This window comes from Corvus cornix, chromosome 8, assembly GCF_000738735.6.
Source record: "Corvus cornix cornix isolate S_Up_H32 chromosome 8, ASM73873v5, whole genome shotgun sequence".
Taxonomy (NCBI): Eukaryota; Metazoa; Chordata; class Aves; order Passeriformes; family Corvidae; genus Corvus; species Corvus cornix.
The window spans coordinates 10,007,176-10,023,142 of NC_046338.1; the positions used below are offsets into that span (position 1 = coordinate 10,007,176).

Sequence of the window (15,967 nt, forward strand, 5' to 3'; positions counted from 1 at the left end):
ATTCATCCCTGGGGGAATGCAGCCCCAGCTCATGTTCTTAGCTTGGTGTGATGCCAGATGGAGCCAAGCTTCCCAAGTCCCAGGTGTCTCTGGTGTTAATCCCGCTGTGAGAGGAACAGTGGGTGATGTGAAGTCAAGATGAGCTGGGGCTGAAAGGTCCCTGAGCTGAGCTTCCTCCTGTCTGGGGCTGGGCTAATGGAGGTCACTCATGGAGATAATTCAGCTGTTTCTGTGTGTAGTGATATTGTCAACACTGATCCTTAACACAGCACATCCCTTAGCCTAGCTTGTGTCTCTATGTGTTTCCTCTGGAGACTCAGGAAAGACCCCGAGGCACATTTTACTCCCCTGCACATCATAACCACTGCAGGAACCTGTGACGTTAAAAGCACACCACCTTCAGGTGGTACAACTCTCCTGGCAGTGCTCCTCTCTGTTTTGGCTCAAGAAACAAATGTGGTGTAGAGAGGGGCCTGCAAGGAGGGATGATGGAGTAAGATGGCTCCACCAGACCTGGGCTGGCTCTGAGGCTTTAGGAATAAACTTTTATGGGCACATCCCAGAGCAGAATACAAGAGACAGAGCTCCTGTGTGTCTCCCATGTGGCTGAGAATCACCTCTAGAAAAAGGGATGTCCAGATTTATTTGTCTTTTACTCCAAGACCTGTTAATCCTGATCTGGGACAAACCTCCAGCCAACTGTATTTGTGCTTCTGGAGGTCTGGACTCCTCCAGCCCTTGAGCAAGAACCTTTCCTCTAATGACCTGCCAGATGATCTCATTACCAGTAGTGGGAGTCCTGCCCTAACAAAAGAGACCACAGTGTTTTCAGAGTTCACATTCTGCCACCTTTAGCACACCGTAATGGCACAACAGCTCAGGTGGGAAGCCCAAAACAGGGGCACAAAACAGAGGGACAGGGCTGGGCATGACCTCTCCAATGGGGTCTTCAGTCTTTCTTTCTCCCTCCCTTTCATCTTTTCTCTCATTCTTTCATTCCTGGATTTGCTCTGTTGAAATCTTGCTTTTGAAAGGGAGATGGGGGATGTTGGAGACCTGCTCTGTAGTGGTGGGGACGTGGTTGCCTGTCCACAGGCAAGGGGGGGGGGAGTGTTATAACTATGCACACATCTGAAATGTAATTGCTGTCAGCTCTCTCCATTCTTGCAGCACGAGGCCTTTAATCTCTCCCACCAGACCCATCGGCCCTGATATTGCAGCTCCAGAAAGGCTGGTTTTATGTACTTTAACCCTGCGACCTTTACAAATCCCATCATTCCAATCAATACGTCTCATTAGCGTTAGGTAAATGTATGGGATGGATGGGGAGCTGTGCTGGGAGGAGCCCACAAAGGGTGGGGTGGAAATGCGCCTGCCTGCCTGCTCTCAAGGGGCAGCACAGCCCCACCATGCTCCCCAAGATCCTGGGGGTATCCTTCTCCCCACGAGCATCCTTGCCCCCAAATATCCCTTCCCACAGATGCACACCTTGGTGCAGCCAGAGACGGGGGCCAGCTAATGTGGAGCATGAAACAAAGTCCCTGCAAAGCCAACTGCAGAGTCAAGAGCCCAAGCTGTTAACTGGACCAAGCTGTTGGAGTCATTTTTTTCCCTCTCCTTGGGAAGCAGACATATGTTTTACAGCTTCCCCCTATGTTGACTAAATGAAAACATACGGGCCCTATGGCAGGTGATGGGAAAACAGTGTGGGGTGTGCACAGACCTGCCTGCCATCCCTGCCCATCAGGCAGGGGAGCTGCCAAGGAAGGCAGTCACTGCGGATGTCAGGGCGAAGCCATGGAGTTGGGGGAGGAAAGGAAATCTTTGACACTTCCCATGAAAATGAAGGGCTTAATCCATGGAGAAGCGTGAGTTTACACCAGGTGAGGATCTCACCAGCACAGGAATGCTCACTGTGCCAGGTGGGATTCACCCACGGGTTCATGGGGCATTGGTCCATCAAGCATGCTTCAATAAAAGGATGGGGCCAGTCCTGCCTTTGGGAAGGCTGGAGGCCAGATACTGTTGCAATTTTGTTTTTGCTTGGGAGGGGTCTCCCTTCCCCCGGATCAGCACCTCAGCCAGCAGGGCTGTAAATACTATTACTGCCCATAAAGCTACCCAGCTCTCCTCCAAATCCTGCTCAGACGTTTGACTTGGGTGACCCACCGGCAGCCAGAGATCCCATAGGAGCAGGTGGCTTGGGGGCTGCTATTGCTGCAGCATTCCCATGGTGGGGACAGCCTGCCCTGCTACCCGTGCTTCCTTGCTCCTCGTGTTGCCACCAAGGTGTGGGGTGGCTTCCCAGAAGTCCAGAGAATGAGTGGCCTCCAGACCTTGGCACTGCCAGCTCGCCTGTGCCATGTGCCTCCCAGATCCGCACGGTGCCAGATCTGTGTCCCAGAGCTTGAACTGAGCTATATCCCATGCTCAGACTAATTCATAGCCAGGAAATCCAGCTCCCCAAAAGGAAAGAAAATTACTTTAAGGTTTTCTCCTCCAAGCAGGGCAAGCTGGGGTGCCTGAGGAGGTGAGGGTGTCTTCCTTGTCCTCCCCAGGCAGGGCAAGCTTTTTCAGTGGCATCTGGAGCCGGGTTTAGTTTCTGAGCTCTGCTATCCCCATCTGCAGAGCCAGCACGTTACTGCAACAGTGTTCAGCCCCACCAGCTCCAGGCTCGCCTCGGCAGGAAAAGCATCCCGGTGAATACAGCACACAAAATATAAGTGTACATCAATTTCTGCAAGAGCCTACAAAAGCAAGGGCTTGAAAACCACAGGCCAGCTCTGCTTTTCCACATTAGTGAGGTTTAATGAAGGTTTTTCCATGAAGTTTAAACTTAAGAGCTGGGCCAAATACAATTCTTGCTGGAGTGTGGGGCAGCCAAATTTGCTAGTGGGGATATGTGGAGCTGGGTATGTGATGTTCCCACATATGCAGGTGCTTTGGAGATTTGGCTCATGTGCTCTCCCCTTCCCAGCACTGGTGCCTGCTCTCCTTGTCTCCCTGCTGGTGTTTTGTCAAGGCTTTTCGGCAAGACCTCGGACTTGTTGACAAGCACTAAACTCCGCTGCGGCACGAAAACCATTTAAGCACTAAGCTCCCCTTGGCTTTAGCGAGATGACTCTGAGGCAGAGGATCTCAGCACAGCCCCTGTGAGGAGGCAGAGGGAAGGAGAAATTAATAAATCCTCTGGTGGGGCCAATTTCTCTCGACCTGACACTGTTCCTCCCGGAATTAAATGTGCAAGTCCTAAGCTGTCTCTTGAGAGTGGTGGGCCAGTTCCCTGACCACTAAGCAGCCATGAAACCTGGATCTGGTCCATGATAGGAAAAACCAGTCCATAGCTCAGAGTCATCCTCTCTAGCACAACAACTATTGGGCCCAACAAAGCCCCTGGTGTGCGAGTCCCCAGCTCTGCCATGCACTGGGGCACCTCACTGTGGCCAGGAGCTCCCAACAGCAGGGCACCCATGTGCAGGGGGCTCATGGGGTCTTTCAAGCAGGTTTATTTTGACGTGAGTAGTGTGGAGCCAGCAGCAAAACCTCCCAGGCAACTGCAGACCCTCAGCAAGCCTTTTGGAACAGTGTTGCCCACCTCAGTACTGAGGTCCCTCCCTGGCCATCCCCACCTGGCAGCAGGGCATCCCACACAGCCACTGCAAAGGGGAACAGGGTGACAGGGTGGAAAGATGACAGATCCCCCAGCTGCACAGTTGTTGGAGGAGGACAGAGCAGTGGCCTTGCTGCTGTTTAACCTTCTGGGGCTTGTCTGACAGAGGAAAACTTAGCAGGGGGAGAGAGATTGTAGATAGGGGGATTGGTGGGGCCAGAGATGCAGGGGACTGCAGCAGACTTAGATTTTATCTGTACCTCTGCAAGGCTCGATGACCTTGGAATCCCAATCAACAGTTGTTAATAAACGCAGGGAAGAAGCGTGAGGGGCTAAAGGCAAAACATGCAGCAGGGCACCTGGAGAGCCTCCTACAGCTGAGGGTACTCTGTGCTATCACTATGTTGTCTAATACCACCTGGAGTACATAACCTTAGCAGCTCCTTTTTCCTTACCCATTGCTTTTGGACAGCAATGGGAACAGAGGGAATTCCCAAAGGCCTGGAAAGCCCTGCTACATCCCTGCCAGCTCCACTGGCTCCTGGGCACCTGTCCTGTTCCTGTGCTGCACCCCCTAAAAGGATGGAGATGAGCCCAGATCAGGGGAAGGTGGGAAGAAGCTGGAGGACGCTGCAGGCGTGGGAGCATGAACTTCCCAGTTCTTCCTTTCACTCTCAGTCTCCTGGCAATATTCAGCCCCCAGGACTACTCTTCTGTGTGCCCCTGACCACCATGCATGGTCTGGATGTGCTGGACCCATTCCTTCACTGCATTTCATCTGTGTCACCAGGAGCTCCTCTTCTTTGGAAAGAGCTGGAGAAAGGAGCTGGGGGCAGCCCCAAGGCTGAGAAAAGAAAGCTGGTTTAGAGTGTCACTGGAAAGCAAGCAGGTTCTCAAAGCCCGGGGAACTCATTTCAGAGCCAAAATTGCTCCCTGCTGTGTCCTGTCTCCTCCTCACCTCTGGTCTGCAAAAATCTGACTGTACTCAGCCCAGCATTTCGGTCCCAGCCCTTACAATGACAAGGGTGATAAGAGATTCTTATCACAGTGCTCAGAATCGATTTGAAGCTGAGCCCCTTTCCTGCACTCCTCCTCCTCCTCCTCACATCTCCTGGAGCAGCAGTTGGTGCAGCACAGGGACTCAGCAGCTGGGTTTGCTGGAGAGCAGAGATGACAGTTCAGGGTTCAGATCCTTCCAGAGATACATCCCTCAGCCTAGCAGCTTCAGCTAAGATACATTCCTCAGCTGGAGACAGAGAATGGGATCAGAGCCAGGACACCTGGGCCCATTTCTGACACACATCCTGGGGAGACATGCTCAGTATCCCCAAGCAGCAAGAGGGACAACGTAGCTCTGCATCCCTGGAGGACATTTTGAGCCTCTGTCCAAGGGGATCTGAACAAAAAGTACGGCCTCCCAGCTGAGGCAGGAGCTTTTTCTCCTCCTTGGGCTTGGGTGAAAGGAAAGTAAAGGTCCTGTTGACCCCACAAGAGAGATAGGGAGCATCCTGCAGTCCTGAGTCTCAAGCCTGGGACTCACTGCATCCTGTTTTCCTCCAGCCTTCCAAAGAGCTCTTACTTTCTACAACTTGACGTGGCCTGCCTTCATTCAGATCTCCTCCTGATCCTACCCACACACCCATGCTTGAGGGGGACATAACCTGCCCTCCCATGGGCGGCTGATGGGGACAATGTTTGAGGAGAAGACATTTCCTGCTGGCAGACCAAGGAGCTTCTGGGCTGGAGTGGGTGTCTGTAAGCCCCAGTCACAGCACAAGTGCCAGCATCCCCTTGGCATCACTGCAAGCTGCTGTCCCATCCCCTGCCCAGAGGCTCTCTATATGTCTCTCAGAAGAAACAGAGACTGCACACAAGTTTCAGTGATGTTTGGGCTGATTTTACACAGCTGCCTTGTCTTTTGATTTCTGTCTGCAACCACTGCCTCCACCATTTACAAAAACTCAGTTCCTCCCACCAGCCTCAAAAGGTGGCCAGATCCCTTCTTGGAGAGTCCTCCAAGACTCACAATGCCCAGGCTTCCACATTTCAGTTTCCCCCTTCTCATCTGTGAGATGGCCAGCACAGTCCTGTGTGCCCAGGAGGGAAGGCAGAGGACCTGGCAGCACAACTGCCCTGGGAAGTTGGCACTGCAGCTCCCCAATATTTGGAGGTGCCTTGGCTCAAATGTATGCACGCAGTCTTTGCTGTACATCTGCAAAGGTGAAGCAGGACTTCAGCCACTGGTGGGGAAACTGAGATAGGGTGGGTTGTGGGCTTGCACAGCCACACAGCACAGCTGCTGAGAGAACTGAGATGTCCTGGTCTGGAGCTGCTGAGGGGACCAAGACAAACTGGTGGACCAAGACAAACATGAGGAGTCTCAGTTCCTCTTGAAACTCTGAAGTCCCAGAAGCTCTGGTCATGCAGATGTTGCAAATCCTCCATTTCCTCCCAGAACTGTCTCTGGGAAGGGCAGAAGCACAAGGCAGTGGCAAGGGAAGCATCTGAACAATCAGGGCTTGTGTGGAGATGAAGAAAGGCCCTTCTTGTTGGCGGGTGCAGTCGGGGTGAAGCCGGGGGCATCGCAGGATGGCACCCCAGGTACTCCAGCTGTGCCGGCTCTCCAGCCCAACACAGAGGGGGCTGTTGTGGGCCCAGCCCCGGCACAGGGTGTCACCGCCTGCCTTGGTTAGCAGGGATGCTCCCTCTTTGTGCCTGCTGGTTTCTGCTCTGCTGACCCGCTTTGCTCCATCAGCTGGCGCCATCCATCACCTCTGGCAGCTGCGTCAATTCCAGGGCTCCGCAATGCCATTCCCCAGGGGAAAAAGCACATTTTTTTAAGGGAAAGGAGAAGTATTTTCTCTCCTGGCACCCTGCAAAGTTCCCTTCCTCCCCTCCTCAGAGACATCTAATGCTCAATCCAGCCCAGGGACAGGGGCACAGCATGTTACTGCATTCTTCATTCTGCCCAGTCCCAGCCTTCCCACTGGAAAACAGGGCCAGAAGGGCTGCAGTACCTGCAGTGTTCCTGGGGCAGATGTGTACTAGCCCTGTCAGGAGCTGGGAGAAATCAGTCTGGCAGTGGCCCAGCCCTTTGTACGGCGCCTTATCAGGACTGGCTGCAGCAGCAGCAGCTCAGGGAAGGTGCTGTTTCCTGTGTCTCATGGCAGATGGCGGTGGTGACGAGCCAGGGTGCCAGGACAGCTGCAAACTGGGTCAGCTGCAGGATGTGGGATGAGAATGGAACAGGGTGTGTTCACACCTCTGTCCCTGAAAGCCCTTCTCCAGGAGATGGTGAGTTTAGAGCATATGCTGGCAGCAATGCCCCATGACTGAGTTCTCAAAAAAGGCCACAGCACTGGAGGCTACCTATAACTGAGTGGTGGGGAAAAATAGGAGAACTGTCCATCCCTTCCTCTCTGCTTCCCTGGGCCAGGGTCAGCCCTGCAGTGCTGGACATTGCCCCAACTCTCCCCAGCCCCAACTCACTGTCCTGAGGTCCAGATGTGGGACAGGACCCGACCATTTTGTCAGGGCTCTTTGCCTCTGTCTCAGCAGTCCCACCTCAGCAGCAGAAACATCTGCCTCTTCAATCAATACTCCGTTCTTAATAGTTCTGACAATTCGCAAGAAAACAGGGGCATTAAACGTTAATTATATCTATTTGGATTTTAAAAAATTCTATTACTGGAGTTAATTACAGCTGGAGTAATAAAAAGGTGCAGAGCAAGAGGTGCTGCTGTTCTATGGGGTGAGTGGGGCTGAACACCCCCGGCCACCCCAAACTGTTGCTGGGCAAGGATGGAGGGATGTCCCTGCCATGCCCGCCACATGGCCGGACGCTGCTCCTCGGAAAGCGACTGCCATGGGAAGGAGCTGTGTGGGGGCTGTGCCAGGGGGGGTGTGCAGAGCCAGCGGCGGAGTCTCGGGGTGCACGGCAGGTACTTGCTTAGCTGTTGTGCTGGCGGGACCTGGCCTGCCCCAGCCTGTGGGCTTCTAATTTACTGCTTTCCTTTTACCGTAAAACTGAAAGGGGAAGGTGCACCCTTTAATCACTGCCTTCGGGGCCCCGCCTGAAACCACACAGAGACCAAGTGAAGGCTAGGAGTTAATGCTCCTTCCGACACCTTTTTATGATTCACGGGCCTGACCTTGAGCCATAAACCGCTCAACCTCCCCGCCACACTGCCAGTATTTACAGCCTGCAGGGGCCACTGCACGCAGCCACCGAAGCAGATCCACGGCCGCGCACACCAGCACAGGTACACAGCTGGGGATGCCACAGGGATGCAGCCAGAGATGCACAGGCTGGGACGGCTACATGTCCGGGGACGCCCATGCGGATGGGCAGCCATGGATGGATCCTAACACAGCACTGGAGCTGGAGATGCAGCCAGTGCACTCAGCAATCTGTGCTTATGCACACCTGTGTGTGTGCACAGGTAAATGCACCAAGATGCCCTCCCTGGGCAGCCCCTGTGGATGCACATCGGAGCATGTTTCATGCAGGGAGCCGGGCACCCACATATCCACTGCCTAGGCATTGGATGCTGGACCATGGTGGGGGCTTTCTGCTTGTTGCAGCAGGGCAGGGAGGCAAGCACTGTGGGCATGGCTCCACAGGAAGAGGCCAGGATGAGCTGGCACACCACAATCCCTAAAGTGCGTGTCCCACTCCCCAGCAGGAGGAACAGCTGCTGCCTCACAAACCCTCAGTGGCACTTCAGACGTAGGTCCTGGCCTCAGGATCCATCCCACTGCATCCCACCAGCCCCAGGACTTGCTCCAGAGGTGAGACTACGAAAGTCTATGCTGGTCAAAATTGGAGCAGGGTGACGTCTACTGGCTAAATCAAAGGGTTCCCCTCTGAGTGGGCTCAGATCAGCACGCTCTTTGCTTTATGCCTCAGTTTCCCCACCACTGCAGCAGGAAAAATAATCCTGACCGATCATGTTTGCAGGGAGCTGGGAGGCCGAGCTTGTTAATGTTTGCAAAGTGGGTTTGGCTCCTGTGATAGAGCAAACCAGAAATGCGAAGGTCATTATTATTAGTGGGATTAAAGCAGTTGAACCCAGAGCAAGACGTACAGGGGAACACAGCAGCTGTGTCGAAGCTGTAACAAATCGCGCACATGCACAACCTCAAAATAGTGACAAATGCTACGATTATGGCTCATTTTAGAAACACTGTGCACAACCAGAGGGCTGCCAGAGTGCCTTCTAACACTTCTGCAAAATAAAATACCCTCCATTAATGCAGACAGGACTGAGATAGGCTGTTCCTGGAGACACCCAGAGCCTTTCAGTGCCCACTCAGTATATGCCCAACGAGCCCACAGGCCCATAAGCATCACTTGCCAACACAGCTCACCTGGTCCTCACCAGGACCAGGACCTTCTCCTCTGCCCCCACTGGGGCACCATGGCACTGGGCAACTTACCCAATACAAGTCTCCTTTTTTTTTTCCAAGTTTACAGGTTGTCTAATTTTTTTCTTTCCTCCTTGCAAAACAAAAGAGGGAAAAAACACCCTTATCTCGGAAAGCAGAGTTCAGGAAAAAGCTACTGGTCTTTTGGACTTGGTGAGCCCCCATTGGTAGCCTCGCTTGTCATGGAGAATTTATCAGCCAAACACAGTGCTGGTATAATGTGCCATGTAACTAGTGCATAAACAAACTTCAGCATGATAAATGCCCTGCTTTGAAGCCATAAAGTTATTAGCTGGTGGCTGTTAGCTACTGCTTAGCATGGGACATGCTCCTTCCGTTAACCCCTGGATGCCCCGCCTGCGCTCAGAACCCCAGGGATATCTCTGGAGGGCACCTCCACACAGCAGGAAAGCATGGAGGGATCTGACAGGCAGGGATGATTCTGTTGGCACTTATCTGTGCACATTGTACTTGCTGTGAAGGCTGAGGGAGGCAAATGCTTGCTGGGAATGGGGCTCTGAAGGTTGGCAGCTTCTTGCTGTCCTATTTGAGCCCTTTGGCAGCTCCTCTCCTTCCCTCTGCCCCTCAAGAAGCAAATGGAGAGGGGAGCAGGGCTGGGGCAGTTAGGCATGTTCTCACAGCTCAGCCTTTTGGGTGTGTACCTGTTTCAGAGATGGGTTAAGATGGGGTGGGAGGAAGTCAGCCATCCCTCCAGTGCCCAGGTCACCTCCTTTAGGTGAAGAGCTGCCGAGGACTCTGAAGTGAAAACCCGAAATTTTTCTGGCAGCAGCCAGGCATCAAGCTCCAGTGAGGTGTTTAGAGTTCCCTCTGCTGCCTGCAGTGCACGGCTGCCTGCAGCTCCTGGTGAGCACAGCCTTGCCGGAGGCTGGGAGACGCTGGAGAAGGAGAGCCATGTCCCAGGGCCAGCACTGCTGGAGATGGGTGACCAGCACCACAGAACCAGCCGTGCCACTGCTCCTGCCAGCACCAGACCTGCAGAGCACTCTCCACTGCACAGAGCCTGGCTGTGACACCCACCAAGGACCTCTGGTCCCCCAGGCCACCTCCTGCTCTTGTCCCACTGGACCAAGGCAGGGAGCTGGGCGTGTTAAGGACGGCAGCAGGTCTCCAACGCTCAGCCCAAGGCATGGACAGAGTTATGCAGCAGTGTGGCAACTTTTTGGACACACAACCTGGAGCCCCGGAGCTGCAGTGGGAGATGCTGGTGCCCAGGGGCTAATTGCTGTCCCTTTCCAGTAAAACCACTCCTGCAAGGTGGCAGGAGGTGTTTCAGCAGGGCCAGCTGAGGGGCAGCAGGACTCAGGGCTGCCTCAGTGCCTGTTCCTCATTAGAAATCCAATGCTGAAGAAATTCATAATTAGAGTCCTGAGTATTAATTAATCTCCATGACCCTCCTCTCATTCTCCTTCCACCACTCCCACAGCTCAGGAGGTCAGCCTGGATTATTAACACAGGCAAGTAGAGGATGGCAAGCTCACCAGGCGGGTTGGCAGACCTCGGGCCACGTTCCCGTGTTTGGAGCAGTCAAAGGCACCATGTCCCTGCCCAACAGCATGGCTTCCCTTCCCTCTCTCCTCTCTCACTTGGCTGGGTTTGATAGGGGTCATCTCACTCACTTGGGCACAGTCAGCACTTTGGGGATAGCATTAAATGAGCTGAAACATCCCAGAATGAGCAGAGCTGCTTCTATGCTAACTCGGCCTGCACAATACCTTGCAGAGTGGCTGAAGGCAGACTCCTGCATCCCAGAGGCCAGGATGAGCCTTCCTGGAGACAACCTACCCTTGGAGACCTCCCAGCATGACTGAGAGCAGAGCAGCCATCACAACCAAAAACATCACTGAAAGGTCTTCAAGCATCCCATTTCTGCTCATCCAGGTTTTGCTTGGGTCTTTAAGAGCCTCAGCACTAAGAAGGCATTGCTGGAGCATGGAGAGGACATGGACACCTTCCATCCCAGGGCTGTCCATGCTGCTTGGTTCCTGGGATGGCCAGACTCCCCAGCAAGACGCTGCCTTGGCACAACCCGAGGGCTGATACACTACAAAGAGCTGCCACAGAGCAAGGAAACAAGATATGAAATAAATCCAAACTTTTCTGACTCCCTCGTAACCACCAACTGCTTCCCTCATCTGATTTTTTTCCCCTTTTCTGCTGCAGCAATAAAAAGGGGAAAATCAACATCCAAATGATCTTGTTTATGGCGACTAAATAAGCTGCATGTGCTTAATCCGTTAGAGTTTAATGAATTTACGACTTGCTCTGGAATTTGACAAGGGCTGTAAAAGAGTAATTAACATTTATCAGTGTGTTTTTTACACACACCCCACCCTCCTCCCGCCTCCCTTCCCTCCTCCTGCCGCCTGTCGCAAAGCAGCACCGGGTATCGGGGGGAATATAAAAGTGATCAATTAATTCTTAATAATCTCACGGAAAGATTGTAGAGTCACAGTATGAACTCAGGGAGTGTCAATAAACATGCCAAAGGTTGGTCCCCCCCCTTCCTGGCGCTGCTGCAGAGGAATGTGGGCAGCCAGGGAGGGGATGGGGCTGCAGGGGCGGTGCTTTGGTGGACCAGCCCTGCACCCTTTTCCTTCTCTGTCACACTCCACTGCCCTCCAGAGCAGCTCTCTGTCACTGACGCAGTGGCCTCGGGACAGGATGAGAGTGAGCAGGGGGGCTGGTGACAAGTGGGGTCCCATCTAACACAGCAGTGGTAGTGATTTGGAAACACAGCCCCAGTTGCTAACTATGCCAGTCAATAGCTCTGTCCTAATAGACCTGAACTTGTTGGGAGCGACCCCAAATGCTCCCCACCCTGGTCATGGGGCAGTTGAACATCTGCTTAGATGAAGAGTTGCTCCTACTGTCACCGTGTTGTCACTCGGAACAGGCAGCTGCTGCTGTTTCAGCTGTACTAGACACAAGGGTATGTCCCTGCTGACCCCTGAGACAAGCGAGGGAGGTCACACCTTGCTTGTGCCCAGCTCTCCCAGCTGCTTAGCTGCTGTAGAGCAGAGAGGCAAGCAGGGATGCAATTTGGGGGCTGCAAGGGGAGAAGCCCAGGCTTTGCACATCAGTCTCAGGGTGGGCTGAACATGATCTAAGGGGATTCCTGTGCTGGGACCCCAGTGTGCTCTGCCCTGGGCCACCTCCCTTGGCAGCCCTGGAAAGCAAAGCCAGAAAGAGCCACAGCCATCACGTTCTGGTCGATAGGATGGACATGTCCCCTTCTTCTGTGACTGTAGCATCCTGCCCCCAGCAGAAGCCTTTGCATGCATGTGCGTGACCAGGGTGTGGGGAAGCTGCATGCCTGGACATCCATTGGGGAAGAGAAGGGTCAGTGCTCCTGGGGGCCAGCAGGCTCCATGGAGGAGACAGAGAAACATATGGGCTTGGCTGTGGGGCAGAGGGTCCTGGAGACCCACAAACAAAAGCTCAAAATGATAAATCCTCAGAGGTTTGAAACTGTCCGGGGATCTGCTCGGGACAGAAACAAATTCTCCCTGTCGAACATCATAGCCCAGAAATAAGCAATGAGACAGGGATGGAGAGGGTTGGACTCGGAGTCTGGAAAATCTCCGCCCAACTCCATGCAGAGCACTGGTGGGGGTGGGAGGTGGAGGCATCTATATCCTCCAGGCAGGCTGAGATCCCTGTGCCAGGCACACACCTGCCAGCTGGATGGGGCAGACTTGGGATTTCTTAAGAAGCAGGAGTTGCTCAAGCCAGCCTGAGTGCAGGACACGCAGGGAAGACAAAGGGAAAGTAATGGGGTGAATGTGCCTTTATCTCATCTTGACTGGTTTGAACCCAGCTGGCTGGCCTGGGCTGTGGGGCTGGGCAGGGAGCAGAGCTGGTGGGGAGTGGGGCTGAGCCCTTATGCAGGGCAAGGAAGCGAGGGAGGGGGGGCTGCAGCAGAGTAACTCTGCATGGCCAAATCATCAGAGAGCACCAGCTCCCAGCAGCCTCTGAGTGAGAGTCTCCAACCTTGGGCTGGCTTGTACAGCCAGGGGCTGCACAATAATGGCACAAATACACCTGGGAGGGAGAAATGGAGACACAAGGAGGGTTTCAGGCCACCAGGATTGGTCCCAGCACACCCATATCTGCTCTGCTCACTAGGCAGCAACTCTAGGTCTCCATTGTATGAGTGGTGTAGCCAACATCCACAGCCAAGGCTCCCAAAATCACTCAGGAAACACTTGCCAGTGCCAGTCGCTGTTGCAGCACTCTGCATTGCTGTCCAGGCTGCACCACAGACCCCCTGCATGACCTCTGGATCTCTCCTCTGCTGGAGGAGAGGATGCTGTGTCGGGCAGGGAGGGGGCAGAGGGGGGCTGCACTCCCCCTGCCTGGGCTGGCTCAGATGCTCGCATGTCAGCCTGTCTAAACAGCACCTCCCCCTGCAGAGAGCTCGCGCTGGGGGTCGGCAGCTCTGGGATTTGTCACAGTGTCACTGGACTTACCAAACAGCAGCTTGGAACAGGCATCCCAAAGGGTTGGGTCAACCAGACCCACCATCATCCAGCTGCCAGAAAAGCAGCCCCTGGGGCTGAGGTGACTTGGATGGCACTGGGCAAGTCCTCCCTGGCCACTGCCACACTGCCTCACAGCAGGCACACAGCTTCACCTCTGTGCAAGGCTGGAATCCCCCCACCTCACCCTGGGGTAGAGGCAGTGCTCCTTAGAGAAGGAGCCAGGCTGTGATGGGCAACGCTTGGCCAGTGTTTGCTGCTTTGCAGAGGCACCTAATGGATCAGAGACAGCCAGGCCATGCCCCAGCCTCGCTCCAGTCAGGTGCTGCTGACTGTTATAATAAAGAGCATTTATCCAGCTGCATCCCCAGTTTCTCCCTCTTTCCATTTCCCTTTTCTGCCACTCAGGTGTGGCAATTTTAATACCCATCAGTAATAAGGTGGATGGTAACCACAACAGAATATGCAGCCCTGTGTTGGCTTTTCTCCATCTGAACAGTCACATTTCAGGTGACAAAAGAGTCGGAAGGAGTTAACAGGAGACCCCCCAGGTCCTCTAAAGGCCCTGTCCAGGGTTTTAAGCCCATAAGTATTGATGCTAAAGATGATTTTAAGCCATGATTATAAGAAATCTATTGATCCTTTTGACTCTATAATGACAGATTAACCATTTTAATAAAACACCTATTAATCATGCATTAACCCTTCTTAGCTATTTATACATAGAATACCAAATCAACAAGGGTGTTGGAATTTCTAGGAGGCTTTTTGGAGGGGGAGGGAGGGGGGATTTCTTTAGATAACAACAACAAGAAGAAGAAAATAATGCAAACTTACAGAGGGGGAGAGTTAAAATCATACGATGAGTGGCAGTTGCAGACGCCTGGGGCCCTCTTTGGTTGTCGCTTCTATCTGGCAATCAATTGACAAGAAATTGAGATTATGAAACATTGTGCCTGTGATCAAAGGAGGTGGGCATACTTCCCCCATCTGAAGCCAAATCTCCACTCCCCCATGGGAACCAATATCAGGAAACACGAGTAATTTTGCCTTTGGCAGATACGAGACAATGCTGACACCAATTTTAGTGTCAATGTGTCCACCAGCTCCATGGGTCTTCAGGGCAAACTCAGAGCAAGGTCGCAACACCTTAAAGGTGGATCCTACTGGAGCATCTAAGATGCCAACAATTTTTTGGGAGAGACTTCATCTGGAGCAACAAAATAAAAAGAAAGGGAAATGAGGAAAGCAAGCACTCCACCAGCTCAGGCCAGCTGGGAATGGGCAAGGGTTGTTCACTCCCCCTCCTTGCCCTTCCTTGAAACCCACAGCTTCAGTGTGGAATGGTTCAGCTTGCAGACCTGGACTGGCACAGCCCTGGGGCCTCTTTGTGTAAGTGCTGGGGAGGGGGCAGACAGTGCTTCCTCCTGCCCCAACCGTTGCAGCCTCAGAAACCACAATGTCCCCGGGTGCATTAGGAACTGCCTGGAGGCTGGAGCTTCCTGCAGGTGCCCCACGCTCATGAATCACACCTTGTCAGGGCCTGGGGTGCCCAACGGCTGGGTGACCGCTGAGATGCCCAGGGAGTCCTGCCCTGGGATGCACTTGCCTCCCCACCACACCGTCCTGACCAGGCAAGGGTTAAGCAGGCATTAATCACACTGTTTGAGAGACATTTCAAAGCCTCTTCCAAATATTATAAAAAATATCTTTAATCATCTAATAGTGCAAACTCCTCTGATGATGGATGGAGAGAAGTCACCTCTCTCCTCCTGATCCTAACAGATGAGGCTGAAGAGCTGCTGCTTTGGCGGAGGGGAAGTTGGGGAGGGGGCTGGGGGAAGAGAAGGACATTTCTCAACCTCCCACCAGAGCAGTTATAAATATGAGGTCATACAGCAAGAGATGATAACACATTAAGGGCTCTTGAGATATTAGTCTGTCAGCCTCATTAGACACAGCCTATTTGGGGCTGACTGCGTAATTAGAGGCTGGGGTACCCATAACTCATTGGTGTTTATGTGGTAGGAAGGGGCTCCAGTCACCATCACCCTCAGCACTCTGAGAAGTCATCTTCATCAAGCATTAAACCCCACTCCCCAGTGCAAAATCCTTCTCCCCCCAGTAAAACCTGCTCCCTTTTCCCACCTCCTGCCCTTCCCAATAAGCCTGGAGGCCATTGCATGCTCAGTGCACCCACCCTCACCTCTCCCCTCCCTTTTAGGTGGGGAACAGGGTTACGACTTGGCCAAGGTGCCCCAAGGTAGTTAGTGGACAAGTGGAAAAGTCCTTGCTTTCAGTTCCCTTCCCACAGAACAGCTCATGCTCTGCTCTGCAAGGGACTGCATCCCCGAGAACCCCTACACAGCCTCCACAGCAAGTTTGACCTCCACCCTTCTGACTTCCAGGGAATAGCTCCAAGTTGGGCTGG

General features: G+C 53.3%; 1 protein-coding gene across 6 annotated transcripts in view; it reads right to left on the bottom strand.

Annotated features, from left to right (window-relative positions):
• Positions 1 to 15,967, bottom strand: part of RNF220 (ring finger protein 220) — a 220,689-nt gene that overhangs the window by 116,419 nt on the left and 88,303 nt on the right. For 4 of the 6 annotated variants that reach the window (XM_039555907.1, XM_039555911.1, XM_039555908.1 and 1 more), the window contains exon 3: positions 14,374 to 14,448. The exons of the other annotated variants lie outside the window; for them this stretch is intronic. In XM_039555907.1, coding sequence (XP_039411841.1) covers positions 14,374 to 14,448 — 75 coding nt within the window. The remainder of the gene's footprint in view (positions 1 to 14,373; positions 14,449 to 15,967) is intronic. 6 annotated transcript variants of the gene reach the window in all.